The 19984-nt window shown below is 42.5% G+C and overlaps 1 protein-coding gene across 1 annotated transcript in view; it reads right to left on the bottom strand.

Annotated features, from left to right (window-relative positions):
* The window catches only part of N4BP1 (NEDD4 binding protein 1), a 43866-nt gene that overhangs the window by 11460 nt on the left and 12422 nt on the right, over positions 1–19984 (bottom strand). The window contains exons 2-3 of the mRNA XM_019644261.1: positions 8062–9743; positions 1234–1364 (exon numbers count right to left, since the gene is read on the bottom strand). Coding sequence (XP_019499806.1) covers positions 1234–1364; positions 8062–9743 — 1813 coding nt within the window. The remainder of the gene's footprint in view (positions 1–1233; positions 1365–8061; positions 9744–19984) is intronic.

A 19984-nucleotide genomic window follows, 5' to 3' on the forward strand; every position in this document is an offset into this window, starting at 1 on the left:
CTACTGTCAAGAACTTTTTCAGGGCCACATTATAAGCAGTAGAGGACAGACTGATGGCCAAAGTCCCAGAGAGAGGGCGGGGTGGGAGGGGAAGTGGCAGTCGGAGGGACGAACTGTGCTGCCCTGATCCCAAGAAAAGCCTGCCTGGTCCTGCCACCATCTCCCTTGAGTTGGCATCCTACCCAGACTCTGTTACCTGTACAAATATTTACTGATTTTCATGGGGGTGCATCGCGACATGAGAAAGAAGGGCCAAAGCCACATTTAGGAAAACCAAGAATGGGCAAAAACGAAGCTACAAAGCGCAGGCCTGAGCTTCCCACACTCGCACTCAGCACCACAGTCCTCACCGCTGACGGAAGGGGAAATGCCCAGTGTTTTATTGTCCTGGAAACGCACGTACCTGGGGCTTACAAGCCCCTTCCAGGGGCCCTACAGCAAAAGTAACTGCAAAACGAGGGGATCCGCCTCATTCAAGTACCCTCTGTCAAGTACCCTGTTAGGACAGATCTGCTCTCCCAAATGAGGGGAGTTTGGATCTTCGGGAAGCGTGTGGTTTTTACCATTCCCACCTCAGTGGTGAGCAAGTCCTCTCCTGTTCCGTGGGTGGGGCAACTCCTGTGCTCACCCTCCGTCCTCCCATCTTCCTCTTCATTTCCAGGTCCTTCAGGTGCTGGGTTCAGCAGCCTGAAACAGCCCTCTCACTGGCCTTCCTACTACGACCTGAGAAACAAGCCTCAAGTTTCTCTGGGACACGTCACGATTCATCCTAAGTTCAAGCCTTTTGTGTGTGGCCTGCAGCTTGGCCGTGCCGTACCATAGGATTTATATTAAGTTATTAAGCAGGCCATTAAAACGACATTCTATTTGAGGGTTCCAAATTTATCAAGTGACCATTTTCAAAAATAATATTTAAAGAGGCAGAAACCCAGCCTGATGGAAAAACAAAAGGTCAAAAGGTTTTAAAAAAGACATTTAATCTACTTTTTAGAAAGTCAAAGAAAATGTTCGTGATATATAATGAACTCCAACATAACTTTCTATATAAACAGCTGTGTTAACTTTCCATCCTTCCCTCGGGTATTTCTTAGGCCGTTCAGCCCATTTTTTACTGGGTGCAACAGATTTACAATTGCATTTTTAAAGCTGCTGCCACATGGTGGTGTGTGTGGTAATCATAAGCCAACTCATTAAACATCTCATTAGAAACCTGGAAAAACCAGCTGGCCTCACCTGTGACATTAGGATCGCGCCGCGTTCTCCACTGTGGGACAAACACAGTGATGTTTCTGTTCCCAAGCTTCCAGAAATACTCCACTGCGATTGCAATTCCACGGCAGGAAAAGAACTTTTTCAGACCATGGCTGTAAGAAAGTAAGTAAAGCTGATTTTAGTTTCAAGTGTTAAGTTTCACCAGGAAAAGGTGAAAAGGTAAAATCTATTCAGAACAAAACCAATTAGAACAAAGTTCTCTCTCCTCGTCTTTCACATTTGGGGGTATTAAGCTGCATAGTTTGCCGCTCTGCGAAGCTGAGACAGAAGCCTCTGTAGGAGATTGGACTCTTCACAGCGTTATGACTTCTCTTGTATTGTTTAGCTGGTTGAATTGTGTGTGCCATTGCAGTAGGGGGCAGTTTGGGCTTCATGGTAATGCTTGTTTCTTGGGCTTTTTATTTTTGTGCTCCTAGATGAAGAGCCCATTCTAAAGAATCCTGCCTGGTCATTGGCTGAGAGCCTTCTGTGAATTCTACTAAGACATTTGTGGCTGAAGCAGAAGAAGCCGTGATCGCAACTGTTCTGCAACGTGTCCTCACAACTTCCAAAGGCTGTGGGTGCCTCCGGCTCCAGGGGGTCCCCTCCCCTTTCTGGGGACCTGCAAAGCAGCTTCCAGAAAAAAAGCTGAGGGCAAGACTCAAATGGAACCAACTGGGCACAGGAGCTAACTTTGCTGAAGGAAGCGGAAAGTGGGGGGCAGTAGCCCAGCAAGGGGAGTGCAGACCAGGGGCTGAACACTTTGTCTGTAAAGGGCCTGATGGGCTCTCTAGCCCTGATGGCCTCTGCTATACACTCAGCTCTGCCAAATGGACACGATGAGCATGGCTGTTGTCGTATTTACACGAACAGGTGGTTGGTGCCAGACTGGGCCCCTAGTTTACGGACCCTGGTATAGAGGATGAAAAAATGCCCCCACCCAAAAATCTGGTTAACAAATTTCAAAAGCAATGAGGAAAAAGTATTTAAATTTTATTCTCCAGCAGTTAAGTAAGAATGGAGGTTAAAAAAGTGTTTTTTAAAACTCTGAAATTTTGCAAGTGGTAATCCTTGTCTACCCATGAGTACTAGAAAGAAAAAAAGAAAATCAAAAGGCCAAACTGTGATGCTCTCCAGTGTATGCGATGAACACAGTCTATCCTCAGAGCGTCAATGATCGCCTATATATCAATGACATTAAATTCTGTGTCTTCCATCCTGCCTTCTCTCCATGCCTGGTGTCTTCATGTCTAAACCACATGGTGGGTGCTTCCTGCACTTGAAAGACCTCCCAGCTCATGTACATGTCAACAGCAGGCTCTCCTAATTCTCACCCACTCCGAAAGCTCCAGTTAGACTGACCCTAAAATGCAGCCCCGGGGCCTCTGATCCAGCTCAGGCCCTTCAACAACAGCACTGCCCTTCTGGACAAACCCAGCGTCCGGCTTTGAGGTCCCCTCCACACACCAGACTGGTCAGAAGGGGTCTGGCCACCGTGTGTCATCACACTGGGTTTTGCCAGCTCCCAGTTCCAGCGTGCTCTGAGCCTTTTCTTTGCGTGCAATCTCTTCCCCTCCCTAACCCTCCCTGCTCCTTCCTCCAAGGCCTCAGGACTCAGCTCCGGCCCCTCTCCTACCATCTCCAGCCAGGCCCCCTCTTCTCTGTGAACCACAAATAAGAGACCACACAGGCACCAGCACACCCCAGAGAACATATGCAAGTCAACAAGCCCATTCAGTAGCGGTTTGTTTATCTAAAAGCGCCCAAAATATGGCAAGAATGTAGCAGTATGACATTTGTTACAAAAGAAAAACAAAAGGGGGGGTCAGTTTGTGCAGAGGGGGGCTTTTTTTTTTTAATCTTTAAAAAGAATAAATTTTCCCCATCAATTTTATACACTTAAGATCTGGCAACAATAGAGATTATTCACGATGAAAACAATTTCTCATCAAATTGATAGTATTATTATGTTAAATTAATGTTAAATTTAAAAAAACCAGGATATTTAAAGTGAAATAAAGTTCCATTGTTCGTCAAAATAAACAAACAAACAAATAAATAAATAATTCTAATTGTTTAACAGCCAGGACAGATCTAGAACTGACACCAACTACAGCCTGAAAAAAATACAACTTCTATGGATCCTCGGTTCTTAGAAAAACCAAGGGATGCGTGTAAGTCCTGGAAAGAACAACACTTGAGATGCGCACTAAGAAGTTTGTAACGCGTCTCCTTAGCTTTTTCATCAGATACAAATGTGTACTAACTTGCTCCTCTCCTTCAATGCTCTGGCAACAGCAGGCTGCAGTGACCCAGTTCCACTCCGCGGGGTCACTGAGGAAAAAGGAGGGACATGCAAGTCGAAATTCTGCTGCCCTGGACCCCTCACAAGCTTGGAGGGGAAAACATGAGTTTCTACTGTAGAAACACTTGCTCTAAGCTAATTTCCAAAATGTCATCCTCAGGGATACTCTGAAAAATCTCTCGAGCTGTTTTGGGAATAAAAACAGCAGCTCAAAATTCTGGCGGAGAACATACAGATTTCCCCAGAAAATAAAATTACAGAGAAAATAAGAATCAAGTGGAGCCAAATTATTATCCTCCAAAGAATACCGAGGGTCCCTGAGCCTGCATCCCTCAGCCCTGCATCCGAGCAGGCAGAGCTGTGCTTAGTGTTGTCTCCTGGCCTCCGCGTGCAGCCTGGTGACAGGTAAACCCAGGCCAAGGTGGCTACATACAATAGTAACACTGCTCTAGCTTCCCAGGACTCCCAGCTCCAAATTCCAAATGGATGGACCCGAGGCCGGTGTGCAGGCTCTCAAGGGAGATTTAAGCTCCCGTTTTCACATAAGTAGAAACAAGTTATGTGTCATCTGCTTGTTTTCCATATTCTATCAGAGCAGGCAGTCAACTAGAAGGTAGGGTGTCCCAAGCAGAAAGAAGGGTGAGCTACCTGATCAAAACTGATGGCAGTCATAGAACCGGACAGAGCGGTGTGGGGAAATAGTGAAAAACCTGTTCTGAATTACCCAGGAAAGAGGAATTTCCTTCCACAGCTTCCACTTCATAAAAATAGCCATGGAACCCTGATATAGAAAGACCAGCACGAAAAATGGCTAACACATCTAGTTCTGGCAAATGAAGGGGCAAATCTCAATGACATGGAAACTTTTCTGCCCAGATAGTCAGGTGCTCTTATGCTGCAGTTTCAGACTGACAGAGCCCCAGTGTTAGCTATCTGGCCACCACTGTACCCTCTAGCTGTGCACCGCAAACGATTTCCATTTACTCATCATTTGACTCATTCATGGCGACAAAGGGAAAAACCACGTCGAGATGTGTGTGATAAGCAGCACTGTGAGGGGGTTTGGGAATTTCTCACGGTGTCCGAACTGCAGACATCATGCTGGATGGGCAAATAAGGGCTTTGCAGAAACCCAGGGGCAGGTGGGCCTGAGCCGCGTCAGGGGCTTCAAACCAACAGGTGCTACTGTTTAATAAGGACTCAAATTTCCTTTTTCGCTACTTCCCCAACTAGCTGGGTGGTTGCGTGAGGTCTGCTCAGCAGTGCTTATGTAACAAGGTTTAGTATTCAGTGGAGCCAAGGCTGAGAATCTCAGCCTCAGCCTCTGTGGGGAGAGGCAGGTGCACGGACGACTGGGAAGAGAGAGCAGGGGCCCAAATCTCGTTTCTGTGGGATCCTGGGCAAGACGTTTAAGCCACTTCATGTTACATAAATCACATAATCTTTACCTCACAAAATTGGTGTGAAGTTTATGTTGTAAAAGATAAAGTGCAGTACCTGACAAGTAACAGGTATTTCAGCTTTAAGGTTCAAAATATTTGTGGAATTAAACATATGGTCTCAGTTAAAATTAACCTAAATTGATCATTGGAATAGCAACTGCAATTACAAGCTATATAAATGGGTAGTAAAAAGTCATTTTAGGGCTAGCCAAGTGGCTCAGTTGGTTAAGAGTGTGAGCTCTGAGCAACAGGGTCGCCAGTTTGATTCCTACATGGGCCAGTGAGCTGCCCCCGAGCTGAGCTGCTGCTGAGCTGCCAACAGGTGGCAGGATGGCTCAGCTGGTGAGAGCATGTGCTCCTTACAAGGTTTCTGGTTCGACTCCCGCCCGCAACTAAGATTGAACACGGCACCTTGAGCTGAGCGGCCGCGAGCTGCCGACAGGCGGCCGGATGGCAACTGGCCTTGGAGCTGAGCTAGCTGCGCCCTCCACAACTAAGACTGAAGGACAACTTGTCTGTTCCCCTTCCCCAATTCCCCAACACTGTTCCCCTTTCCCAACTCCCCAATAAAAATCTTAAAAAAAAAGTCACTTAAAAACCCTACTATTTAACATCCCAGTTCTCCCTTCGCTCATCTAATGGTGTCACTGTGTGCCTGCCAGTGCAAGGCGCCCTCGGGGGTAGTCAGAGGACACTTTCTTCATGGGATTTATAGTCTGTAACTCACATTTCATATCAAAGCAATTAATTTAAAATAGGGTTGGTTTTTTCCAACTTTGAAAAATTTAAGTTGAAATTCACATAACGTAAAATAATCATTTTAAAGTAAACAATTCAGGGGCATTTAGTACATTCAATGTAATTTACATAACATGTGCAGCCACCCCTTTTATCTTGTTCTGAAACATTTCCAGCACTCTCAAATAAAACCCTGTACCCATGAAGTACTTTCTCCCCAGAAGTTCATTTTAATTACTGATATTTTCAAATCAATCTACATCAAATTAAGTCTGTCTTTTTTGCAAAAGTGTTGCTTTTAAACTGAGACATCTGTGCATTCAAAGAAAATTGAAACTCTCCCAAAATAATCAGTTTTCAAAAAAACTAATGTAAGTCAGCTTGTGGTTTCCCTTCGTGCACTGATTCAGAGGTTTTCAAGAGACGGTGCTGTACCCCAGGGGGTTAGGAAACATGTGGGCGTGTGTGGGGCTGTCACATGACTGGGGGAGGGACTGGGGCCGAAGTGGAAGGAACCAGCTATGCAAAACGTCCTGGCATGGGTAGACATGCCAGTCTACATTCCAACAGAGGCCCCTCTGAGAGCTACACTAGTTACTTCTTCAAAAAGGTTTGAAAAACAGTGTCATTATCACCATTCATTCTACATTAATTTGCATCTTATTCTTTGAACGCCAACTCGGGAAATTTTTCCACATACAGAAAAATGAAAAAGCATTGATGTTACTTACAACTGTGACCTAAATTTTATTTCGTCACTTGGCTCAAAAAATGGTACCCATGAGGAACTGGTGCCGACCTGGACTGTGGATGACTGAAACGGCACTTGACATTTTTATTTAGATAATGCTGTGCAGCTGTGGGCCGTTTGCTGGGTTTCCCCCAAAGGCACTGCCAAAAAACAAGGTGAAGTGACAATCAACAGTATTATTTGGAAATGAAGGCAAGTATATTATCTACTTTTACTGCCTCTCTTCAAACGTTAACGTGTGAAATGCTGGCATTTTTCTTTTTTTGACAGCAAAGTCAGCATCAATAATTCATTCAAAAATTAAAAATCAATAGAATGCTTTTAGTTTAAAAATAAGATACTAACATATCTATTGACGAAATGACATTATCTGAGGCTTCCTTCAAAATACTATGGGTGAAAGGCAGTGGGTGGTAGGAGAGATAAAACAGTGTTTAAAATGCCCGAAGGTGGTGATGGGTGGGTGCATCATGGGAACCCCAAGTGAATCCAACATGGGACTCATTATGTTATCGTCTTGTGTACTTATTTGAAAGTTCTAATAAAAAATTAACAAAACAAAAAATAACTAGTATGTAAACACATATCTCAACAATAAAACTTATTTTCAGTCTCATCAAGTAGTCCTGTAAAAGAAGGGCTTTAACTGATCTTTCAGAACTCCTAGGAAAGAGGCCACATGAACACTTAGCAATTCAGAAAAATATTTCAACTTCTCTCCTTCGTTCCACGTTCAGGCGCCCCATTTCTTGAATTGCAGATCTTCAAAATCAATGGCGTGACTGACGGAGAACTGGAAGAAGACCTTACCGGCCAGGTGCTGAAACATTATGATAAAGGAGTCCTTCAGGAGAGGGCGAAAGGCAATGACAGATGGCAGCAGGTGAACTCCCAGGCAGAAGCCTGCCCAAGGTCAAACAGCTGGTCCCTGGTGGGGCAGAGACCCTGACACGACCCTCACTTTTCTGAGCCCCTTAGATCACAAACCCAACCTCAGATCAGAGGCGTAAAATAAGAATCCTAAGGGGGTTCCGAGACAGGTTAAACAGAAATGATAGCCGTTTTTTTACTAAAAACAGGTATGCAAACTTTTTAGTAGGAGCAGAGGCCCATAAAGAAGCTCAAGCTGACTGAGCTCCTTAGCAAAGAATCTGCCATCACTCTATCAACACAAATACAACGCAAGTACAGCATGCCTACTATCACCGCGCACTCGGCAACACACCTGGCATCTTATAGCATAAAAAGACAGGAAAACCCCTTTTTTGCCTTAAGCTCCATCCTCAGATTCAGAGCCTAATGCTCCACACTGCTTGTCACTGGGCAAGGCCATGTGAAAAGGCACACTGTATGTGGTCTCCTGCCCTCTGGAATACAGGTTGAGCAGGTGGAGCAAAGCCTACAACTCTAGGAGAGAGTAACAAAACTTTACCAACCAGCCGGCCCCCATTGACGCCAGGTAAGGCTATGGATCAACTAGACAGACACATAGGCTCGTTCCTATAGAGGCGTGTAGTGCCGGCCATTGCTTAGAGCCCTATGGAAAACTGCACCAATTTGCAGCAGGGACTTACGTAATTGCAACATTGCTCCCGTCTATAACAATGTGCTTCAAATCGGTTCTTCCGGGTTCATTTTTTAACTCCAGCTTGTAGGGAACTTTCAGAGTATCTCGAAACCTCTGAACCCCTGTAACCGACGAATCAATGTGATCAGAGGGTCCTGCCAACCTTCCATCAGTGACCGAAGGTAACAGCTGGTGCAGTGGCATTTGTGCTTGAGAAAGGAGTGGACAATTTGGCTTAGACTGCGGAGAGCCCAAACGGTTTTCACAGGCCGATTTCATATTATTTGGAAGCAAGGGCTCTCCTTGATGCTGCAAACCGTTTTCAGGAAAAACTGGAATTCTGGGCTGGTGACTTGAAGCTCCTCTTGAAACAAAACTGAGAGCTTCTTTGGGACTTGAAGGGGCAACAGAGGGGGAAAGGCCGTCCGTTTCAAGGTCTATGTTACCCAGGTAGCTCTGATTTGAATTCCAGATTTCTTGTTTCTGTTCCACTGGCACTGTCCTGAAAGCATTGATTTTGCAATTTGAGGTACAAGGTTTTGATTCAACTTTGAACGGTAACTGAGAAAATTTTTCTACCATGTTTTGTTGTGTGTGAGTTTGTGTTTTCTTTGGAGTGGAATCTGTTGTAAGCTCGTTTATGCTGCTACAAACACCTTTATTTTTGGTTTTGCTGGTCTCCGGATACATAGTACCAGGTGAAAATTCTCTGTCTTCTTGGACTCTCTTGTTTTCTTTTTCAATCTCCTCTAAGAGCAATAATGGTTCAGTAGATGGCCCATACTCCCTAATGACCTTTTCAACAATTTCCTGGGAATAGCCCATGGTTTTAAAAAAGTTGACGAGGATGTTGTACTCCATCTCCTCGGTATTGTCTTTTACCTCTGGACTGAAATTGTCAGGATCAGCAGAATCAGAGAGGTCAATGATCACGCTGCCAGCCAATGTCTTACCATCGTGTGGCTCTCCCTCCTGAACACTTTCCAAAGAAAACTGTTTCTTGGTATGCCTTTCCTCTGAGTCAGAAAATCTCCTTTTGTGACAAACTCTGCCTCTGCAAAGTGCCTCTTCATCGGGGTTTAGACCATTTATTGGAACAAAAAGTACATCTTGTGAACTAGAAAAGACTGTGTCCATTTGTTTTGTAAGCTCAGAAACAGGGGTCCCAGCTTTATTTCTTGCATCTTCCTGCAAAACAATTTCATCTCTGGACATCGTCAGCCCTGCGGCAGCATTCTGGGTGAACTCTGTTTGTTTAGAATCTTCGATTTCAATAACATCATCATCTCCGGTTTCAAACAGATTCTCCTCGCCTAGTGTGAGTGTCAGAAGTTCTTTTTTCAAGGAAGTGGGCAAAATCAACAAGTCCATTGTGTAATTGTCTGCTCGGGCTTCCACAAACTGTTTAAATTCCCTTTTCACCTCTGATTCTTTCTGACTGTTGGGCAGGTTCTCATTATTCTCAAAGAGCTTTACAAACTGCTGAATGTGACTTCTAGCCATGACCACAGCTTCGGCGCTTCCTCTGATGCCCAGGAGGCCAGTATCCAGGACGCAGAGATCGGCAGAGGTGTCCTGAATCAAGCTCTTCAGAAACAGGCTCTGTGCCCCAACAAAGATGCAGTGCATGGCCTTGGGGTAGCATTCTCTTTCTTCTAGTTCAGGTTCACAGATTCCTTTAATATATTCCTGTAAGGCAAAGACGAGAAATTAGATCAGTCTACAAAAGCTCTTTGCAACACATATTATGTTACACACGTAATTACAAATGTCAAGCTGTACAAAAATCAAAAGCATGCTAATAACTTTGGGGGGAAAAAGGCCATGATTCACATAAAGGATTTAAAGTAACAGATGCAAGTTGCTTAGTTGTTTTTAGAGGAATTGAAAATGTTGCAATGTTGCAGCTAAGTCTACAAAGGTAAGAATTTGTAACATTTTCAATGGTGTATCCTGCAACGCAATCCTGGGGTTTGTGCAGCTGTGCAATGGAGAATGACCAGGCTGGATTTAATTACACCTGTAAAGAACAAACAGCTTTGCTTGCTACCAATCATTTATTACTATGACATAATGAAGAGATAAGATAATCAGGTCAAACAATGCACTCCAGAACAACCTTGACTTTGGCTTTGTTACTATTGCCCTTTGTTTCCAGAGAAAATAAACTGATCTCTTGAAGGTATTAAAACAAAAAAACCAAGATTGATTTAACAAACCATTTTTTCCAGCTGGCTGCCACAACATATCCCCTATATAACTTGCTGTCTGTTTTGTAACACCAGACTAGTTAATGTATACAAGAATGCCGCTCGGTCTGCCACTCTCATGTATAATGCCGGGTTTCTGGTATTGGAGGGGCCCGACTGGGGTAAGAAAGGCACCTGGGTTCTTAGGCACTTAGGTTGCTGCTGGAGGCAGGAAGTGGGAATCAAGCAGACGTGCACACACAAACAGGAACGTGGGACATACTTGGTTAATGACTTGGACACTGGGTCAGCTCCCAGGCTCAAATTCCAGCCATACAGCTGGTGACCTGGCTCAAGTTACCTAACTCCTCTAACCCCAGTTTCTTCGACTGTGAGAGACATAAAGATAGTGCAGTCTTCATTCAGTATCTGAGGGAATTCAATGAGATAATGAATGTAGTACTGACAACAGTGTCTTGCATATAGTGCTTACTAAATTATTAACAACTGTTACTTAAACCATTGGTGCAAGTTTTCTGGACAGAGATTTGTGAGAAATGAGCCTCATCTATACTTTAAAATTAGAATGATGCTCCCCAACACGGTGCTCTTTAATAGTTCAACCTGTGCAGCCCCAGATACAATGAGGCTTTGCAAACCTGCTCCTGCTATATGCACTTGCTATTAGAATGGCCACACATCTTCAATTAGAATGAAATACAATGTGCACATTCCGTTTACACATTTAGAAGTACAAAATCCCTAAGAGTGGACCAAACACCAGAGATAGGAGGGAATGTCGGAAGGAAAGCTCAGCCTGAACAGTACGATGTTCCGTACTGTACGGAACAACAGTACGATGTTCCGCCAACAACGCTGTGTTGCTCCCTTATGTTCTTCTGGATAAACCTGGAACATCTGTGGACTTGGTGGTCCAGATAACTGGGGTGAACAGAGGAGCCCTGCTTTGTGTGAGCAGCCTGCTATTCTGGAACATGCTAACTGCATGAAACAAAGCACAATAATGACCATCCTTGTACCTGGATATGCGGCATGTTAAATGCTGACGTCAGCACCCCCGCAAACCTCCAGACAATGTTTTGCTATCACCTGTTCTGTTGGCACTGTCCCGAAAGCACAGCAGCGTATGCCACATTTAGTTTGTGGTTTGAAGTTGGTGTTTTTAAAACAAAACATTTTATTTTGAGGCAATTATAGGTTCACAGGAAGTTGCAAAGGTGCTTGTGTACTCTTTCCTGTTTCCTCCAATCATTCCGTCTTACATAATTAGAGTACGATATCAAAAACAGGACACTTGTCTACACTGATACAGTTGTGTGTGGCTGGCTCTATGCCATTTTACACAGGTATATGTTCGTAAAAATACCACTTCAATCAAGAAACAGAATTATTCATCACCCAAGATTTCCTATGTGTTACATCCCTACGTCCACGTGCCCGCCCCCCACCCTCCCCCCCCACCACTAATCTGTTTTGTCGCTACAATTTTATGACTTCAAGGATGTTATATAAACAGATTATACAGGACGAGACTTTCAAGACTGGCTTTTTTACTCCAATACCGCTTTTGAAATCCATCTGTGTTGTTGCGTGTACCAATAGCACTGTGTACTATTCCATGACATGGATGAACTAGTTTTTTAACCATCTATCTAGTAAGGGATATTATGGTGGTTCCTGTTTGGGGCTATTATAAATAAAGCTATGAACAATCACGTACAGGTTTTTATGTGGACATAAAGTTTTCATTTCTCTGCGATAAATGCCCATGAGTGCAATTGCTGGTTGAACAGTAAGGGCATGTTCGGTTTTTCAAGGACCTGCCATAGCTATGTTCCAGAACGGCTACATCGTCTAACTCCCACCAGCGCTGTATGGGACATCAGTTTCTCCGCGTCCTTGCCAGCATGCCATGTCGTCACTACAGCAGCACTACGTGATCCACGGTTTGCTTTCTGCAGTTTCCGTTATCCATGGCCGATCGTCATGGCTCCATGATCCAGGATCACCCAAAGCAGATAATCCTCCTCCTGATACACTGTCACAAGATCAACAGTAGCCTAGCAACCTGTCACAGTGCCTCCATCATTCACCTCACTTCACCTCATCACATAGGCACTGTATTATCTCATATCATCACAAGGGTGAGATATTGAGACTGTATTTACATAACTTTTATTACAGTATGTTGTTACAATCCTTTCATTTTATTATTGTTAACCTCTGTGCCTAATTTATAAATTTATCATACATATGTATGGACGTAAGGACATTAAATGAGGACTTAACTGCACATATAGGACTATCGGCAGTTTCAGGCATCCACTGGGGGTCTTGGAACATATCCCCCCATGTTTATGGGGGAACTACTGTATTTTTTACTTTAGCTGTTCTAATAAGTGTAGTGTATCTCAAAATGGTCTTAGTTTACATTGCCCTAATGGGGTTGACCACCTTTGCACGTGTTATTTACCATCTATATTCCTTCTTCAGTAAAACATCTGCTCATATTTGGGTCTACTTTCTAACTGGAGTGTTTAGTTTTTACTGCCGAGTTTCAAAACTCAACAGTAAATATTCTAGTTATGACTTACTTATAACTTGTCAGATATATGTGGCTTGCAAATATTTTCTCATAGTCCATAGTTTGTCTTTTTATCCTCTTAACAGAGTCTTTTGTGACAGAAAAAGTTTTTAATTTTAAGGAAGTCCATTAGTTTATTGGCCTTTTTCTTCACCAAGCCCTACGTCCCAAAGATTTCTCCTGTGTTATCTTCTCAAAGCTTTACTTTTAAATCTATGGTCCATTTTGAGTTAACTTCTTTTTTTTTTTTAAGCCGAGCCATCCTGCCACTTGTTGGCAGCTCAGTGGCTGCTCAGCTCGGGCCGGGAATCGAACTGCTGTTGCTCAGAGCTCACACTCTTTTTTTTTTTTTTTTTTTTTTTTTTTTTTTGGGGGGGATGGGAACAGTGCTGGGGAATTGGGGGAAGGGGAACAGACAAGTTGCTGTCATTTTGTTCTTCAATCTAGTTGTGGAGGATGTCGCTTCACTGGCCCAAGTTGGCACCATCATTGCGCTCTTCCCAGGTGAGGCAGATCAGTCGCCGGCTTCTGGACGGCCGCTCACTGCGGCTGCTGGCCGCTCACGCTGGCTGCTGGCTACACACTGTAGCCCATGACAACCCACTGCCACAGGGGCTGCAGCCTATGCCGTCGCCGGCGACTCACGGCAGCCCAGCTCCAGGTTGAGCTGTTGTTCAGCATCTTAGCTGTAGAGGGCAGTGTCACTGGCCCTCATATGTGGGATCCGAACCGGGGCCCTCTGGCATCCCAAGCGAGTTCTTAACCATCACGCCACTCGGCCGGCCCCAGAGCTCACACTCTTGAGCAAGCTCTTAACCAACTGAGCCACTCGGCCAGCCCTTGAGTTAATTTCTGTATAAGATGTGAGGTTTAGGCCAGGGTTCATATTTTTGCTTATGGATATCTAGTTGCTCCAGCACCATTTCTTGAAAATATCACATTTTCTCTGTTGAACTGCTTTTGCATCTTTGCCAAAAATCAGTGGCCATACTTGTATGGGACTATTTCTGGGTTTCTTATTCTGTTCATTGACTTCTGTATCTCTCCCTTCACCAGTACATGGTCTTGACTACATAGTCATATAATGTCTGGAAACTGGATAGTGACTGCTCACTTGTATTCTTCTTTCCCAAATTGCTTTTAGCTACTTTAGTTCCTTTGCTTTTCTAAATAAATTTTAGTATAATCTTGTTGAGCAATTGTGTTCAACTTATACGCTGATTTGAGGATGAATGACATCTGCTACGTGAACATGGTATGTCTCTACATTTCTCTAGATCTTGTCTTTCTTTCATTAGCATTTTACAGTTTTGAGCATCCAAGTCCTGTACACGTTAGATTTACACCCAAGTATTTCATTTTTGGAGTGACTGAACATGGCATTGTATTCTAATTTTGGTTTCTAGGTTCATTGCTAATAAATAGAAATACAATTGTTTTTTTGTATTTTGATCATGTATCCTGCGACCTTGCTGAACCTATTCCTAGTTCTAGGATTTTTTTCTTGTAGATTTCTTGGGATTTTCTATGCAGATAATTGTCATTTACAATTTTTTCCCCTGATCTATATGCCTTTTATTTTATTTTCTTTCCTCACTGTACTAGCTAGAACTTGCAACACTGATGAGCACTGGTGAGTGCTGATATGCTTGCCCTGTTCACAATCTAAGGGGAAAAGCATTCAGTCTTATGCCATTAGGTATACTAGATTAAAAAAAAAAATAGATGTTCCTTATCACATTGAGGATGCTGTCTTGTATTACTACTTTTCTAGTAACGTGAACATGAATGGCTGTTGAAACTCATGAAATACTTTACTGTTCTCAATTGATATAATCCTGTGATTTTTACTTCTGCAGCCTGTTCATACAGGTTACTCTGAGTTTTGAATACTGAGCCGGCCTTGAATTCCTGGAATAATCATCACTTGGTCATGATGTATATTTGTACATGTTATAAATTTCTCTTTCAGCAGTGCATTAGCTACATCCCACAATTTTGATATGTTGTATTTTCATTTTTATTCAGTTGAATGTATTTTTAAAATTTCTCTTGAAATTATTCAATATTCAAAAATGTGTTTAGTTTCCAAGTAATTGGAGATTTTCTTGTTATCTTTCTGTTATTGATTTCTCGTTTGATTCCTTTTAATCAGAGAACACACTCTATGATTTCAGTTCTTTTAATTTTGTTTTATGGCACAGGATATGGTCTACCTTGATATATGTTCTGTGTGCACTTGAAAAGATTGTATATTCTGCTCTTGTTGGGTGGCGTGTTCTATAAATATCTACATATCTATTACAATCTGGTTGGCTGATGGTGTTGTGGGGTTCTTCTATATCTTTGCTGACTTTCTATCTAGTGGTTCTATCAATTCTTGAGAGAAAAATGTTGAAGTCTCCATCTATAATTATGGATTTGCCAATTTCTCCTTTCAATTCTACCAGTTTTTGCTTCATATAACTCTATTGTTAGAATATGCACATTCAGAATTATGTCTTTTTGGTAAATTAACCTTCTTATCTCTGTGTAATGACCCTCTTTGCTCTGAAGGCTACTTCATCTGACAGTAATATTGCCACCCAGCTTTCTTTTGATTAATGTTTGCATAGTATATGTTTTTCCCTCCTTTTAATTTTAACTTACTTGTATCATTATATATGAGTTTCTTGAAGACATCATTTAGTCTGGTTACATTTTTAAATTCATTCTGACAATGTCTTTTAATTGCTGTGTTTAGACTATTTATTTTTAATGAAATTATTGTAAGTTTGGATTTACGTCTACCATTTTATTTGTTTTCTGCTTGTTCCCTATTTTTAATTCCTTTTTCCCCTATGCAGTCTTCTTGTGCGTTATACAAACATTTTCTAGTATGATAATTTTTATTGTGTTTTTTACTCTTATCTCTTTATATACTTTTAAAAGTGGTCATGCTATCAACTACAATATACATACTTAACTTTCACAGTCCACTTAAAATCAGTATTCTGTCATTTCAAGAGGAAATGTTACCGCTTGTACTCCTCATGTTTCTATTTTCCACAGCCTGTGATATTTTGAGATCATAGGAAGCCTTTCAGGCCTGGGGAGAGACCTGCCCTGCCTGGGCTCGCGGACTGCCGGCTAGGAGCATGCCTTTCCTGTGCAGGCTGCCTGATGCAGCAGTGCTGTGCCGCCACCCAGCTCATCTTAACTCACACATCAAGCCGACAGTTCCCCTGCCCTGTATCAAGCCAGGGCCAGGTAACAGACAACTAAGGACAGTCGCGATGGCCCAGAGCCCACAGGAATGATCCCAAATAGCAGCTCCGAAACCGCTCCCCCTGCCTTGCCTTTCCCCTTGCTCCTGCTTCTGCCTCCCGGCCAAGCCCAGTGCTTTGCCTGTGGCCCTGCATGGCGAGCCATGCCCCCTTCTCTTGGGAAAAGGGAGTTATTGAAACCTTCTTTCAATGGCATTGACATCTCCGTGCTACCACTTGCCACCGCCATAACTTAGAACCCCATGGGCACACATTTTAGAACATTGCCGCCAGAGGTCCCTTCACTCTTGGTCTCTTTCTTTCCTCCCTGCCCTCCCTTTATGTTGTAGTCGTCTCATACGTTACATGGATCTACATTTGAAATCCCACCAGACAATGTTATAAAGTTTGCTTACAACCATTAGCTCATTTTCCAAATGAAGAACGTCCTTTAGCAATTCTTTTGGAGCAGGCTACTGGCAATAATTTCTCTTTAGTATTTCTTTAGCTGGAGTGCTCTAACATGCTTTACTTCACTTTCATTCTCGAAGGATAATGTCACTGGATAAAGACTTCTCAGTTAACAGTTCTTTTATTGTGCCACTTCTCCAGCCTCCATGGTTTCTGATGAGAAATCTGTACTCACTCTAACTGCTGTTCCCCTAGATGCTTTCAGGATTTTTAATTTGTCTTCAGTTTTCAGCAGTGTGGTTATGACTCATCTGAGTGTGGAATTCTTTGAGTTCATTCTGTGTGTGTCCACTGAGCTTCTTGAATCATTGTGCTTGCACCTTCTGACAAATCTGGGAGTCTTCAGCCATCATGCTTCACCACGCTTTCTCCTCTACCCCCCCCCCCCCCCCCCCCCCAGGTTAGACGGCCTCTAGTGTTCTATCCTTAAGTTCACAGACTCTTTTCTGTGTCACTGACACTTTAAAATCGAGCCCATCTAGTGAGCTTTTTATTTAGGTTATTGTGTTTTTAAGTTCTGACCTTTCCATTTGGTTCTCCTTTATATCTTCTATTTCTTTGCCAAAGCTTTCTATTTTTCTATTAGTTGAAGAGTACTTGCGATTGATTGCCTGTTGCAGAATTTTTATAACAGATACTTTAAAGTCCTTGTTAGATAATTCGCAATCTGTGTCATCTTGGTATTGGTGTCTCCTGTCTTTTGTCATAAGGGTTGATATTTTCCTGATTTTTCATATGCCAGGTATTTTGTACTATATCCATTTTTGAGTATGATGAGACTCTAGGTCTTGTTTGAATCCTGTAAGGAATGTTGACACTTTTGACCTCACTTCAGGCTACAAGGTGCAACCAGCTGACTGGAGGAAAGGGCTCCAGATCATTCTCCCAGCAAAGGAGGCTCAGTGAATAACTGACCTACAGGAACGTTTGGAAAATATTAGGGATGTGTTTAAAGCCAATTTCACAACTAGATGAAAACAGGGCAGATAAAACTTCCAGGAAAAATTAAAAGCTATGCCACAAAGAAAACATAATGTAATATAATATTTGGCTTTGCAGTGAGTAGTATTTGCATACGTCATAATTATATTAACCCTGTTTCTTGCCTTAACTAAAAAGAAAAGAATATATTAATCTTAGTCCATTTAGCCTGCTATAACAAACACCACAGATGGGTGGCTTATAAACAACAGTAACTGGGTTCTCCCAGTTGTGGAGGCTGAAGTCCGAGATCAGCCAGCCAGCAGGGTCAGGTGAGGGCCCCTTTCCAGGCTGCAGACTTCCTGCGTCCTCACACGGTAGAAAAGCAAAGCAGCTCTCTCAGCCCCGTTTAGGAGGCTGGTAATCTCATTCACGAAGGCGCTGCCCTCATGACCTAATCACCTCCCCAGAGGCCCCACCTCCAACACCATCAAACTGGGCATTAGGAGTTCAACACAGGAATTTTGAGGGGACACAAGTATTCAGACCACAGCAATTGGGAAAATGGGGGTAGTTTCCACTCATCTATCTTAAAGTGAATAATGCTTCAAATTGATAAGAAATAATGGTATAGTATTTATAATTACTTAGGTAACCATCAGAACAAACAGTTAAAAACTAGCTGCCTTGGGCCGGCCAAGTGGCGCGTTGGTTAAAAGCTGGCTTGGGATGCCAGAGGGCCCCGGTTCGGATCCCACATATGAGGGCCAGTGACACTGCCCTCTACAGCTAAGATGCTGAACAACAGCTCAACCTGGAGCTGGGCTGCCGTGAGTTGCCAGTGACACCCCCTGCTGCAGTGGGTTGCCATGGGCTACCGTGTGTAGCCAGCAGCCAGCGTGAGCTGCCAGCAGCTGTCCAGAAGCCGGCAACTGATCTACCTCATCCGGGAAGAGCGCAATGATGGTGCCAACTTGGGCCAGTGAAGCAACGTCCTCCACAACTAGACTAAAGAACAAAATGACAGCAACTTGTCTGATCCCTTTCCCCAATTCCCCAGCGCTGTTCCAATTCCCCAACAAAAATCTTAAAAAGCAAAACAACAACAACAAAAAACTAGTTGCCTCTAGGAAGTTGGGGAGTACAAGGAAGGGACTATTAGAAAACCTCAGAGGTACTTGATTTTTTGTTTTAACCACATGCATATGTTATTCTGGTACACTCCCTACTTCCTAACTTTAATAAAAAATTAAAAAGTAGATACATCACATGCTGTGATGCTCTATCTATAGTGGTGGCCCTAATTTTAAGTTTTGCTTGATTCTTGTTTGAGATAATCAGCAGTTATGAAATATTGTGAGAAATTCATCTTTGAAACAAACATTTTCTATTATTTCTTTGTTACTTTTTTGATTCGTTTAATCAAAGAATATTCTGTAAGAGCTGCCCACAAACTATTACATCTGTAACTAAGTGTATGATTTAGGATGTTCTCAATCCTATGCAACCAAAAGAAAATATAAAATTAAACTAGATAACTGCAAAAATTAGTGAATACCCTTGATTTCAATGTTTTAAAATAGACTTTATTTTTTAAAGCAGTTTTAGGTTTCATGGCAAAATTAAGCAGAAGGTACAGATTTCCCACATGCAATTTTTAAGTGATAATCACAAAAGTTCCTATGTTTTTATCAATGTTAGTCAACGTTACACATTTGAACCTATAGAAAATACATACTCTAAAAATTGCCAATCTGATGTGTTATTTGCAAACAAATAGATTTACTTTTCAGAGCTTATACAATCCTTTCACAGCAAGTGATATTCTCTGGAATATATCCAGATACTATTTAGATTATTATCTTTCAGAGAAAAAAAACTGAGTTCTAGTTGGACCCTCAGAGAAGATGATAGCTTAGGAGAACATGTGAGTCTCCGAGTGTGTAAGCGCTAGGAAGAGGCAGAGAGGTGCCCAGTACAAAGAGCTGTTTGACACTGTTCCTCAAATAACTAAAACTATTAATGCAAGACTGACTGTATCGTTTCGAGGAAGTTATGCTAATAGCTTGTTATAGCTTTGCATACGCATGCACTCCAAAAGAAATAGGTAATTATCCCTTGAGAATCACACTCAATTTTTCATTAATAATTTACTCTTGAGAATTACTAAGTAGCAACAATTGATTTTTACACCTAAGTTCAGAAGCGAACAACAAAGAATACAGGTGTACAGTATTATTACCTTCTGGGAGACGGTTGGCCATCAGTTGTGCTGATAAGAAAGTGTCTGTGGATCCAAATAGCCATCATTTGCATTTGGCTATATCTGCTATCTGAACATCTGAATGTTCAAAACCCATCTCCCCATCATCCTATAATATTCATATTGTTTTATTTTACTCAGGCTTTTAAGAAAAGGGGGGGGCATAGAATACATATAATCACTTCCCTTTCATATGGCAAAAGAATTTCTACTAGTCTACCTTCTACAACCTCAGC

Source organism: Hipposideros armiger, unplaced genomic scaffold (assembly GCF_001890085.2).
Source record: "Hipposideros armiger isolate ML-2016 unplaced genomic scaffold, ASM189008v1 scaffold_4, whole genome shotgun sequence".
Lineage (NCBI taxonomy): Eukaryota > Metazoa > Chordata > Mammalia > Chiroptera > Hipposideridae > Hipposideros > Hipposideros armiger.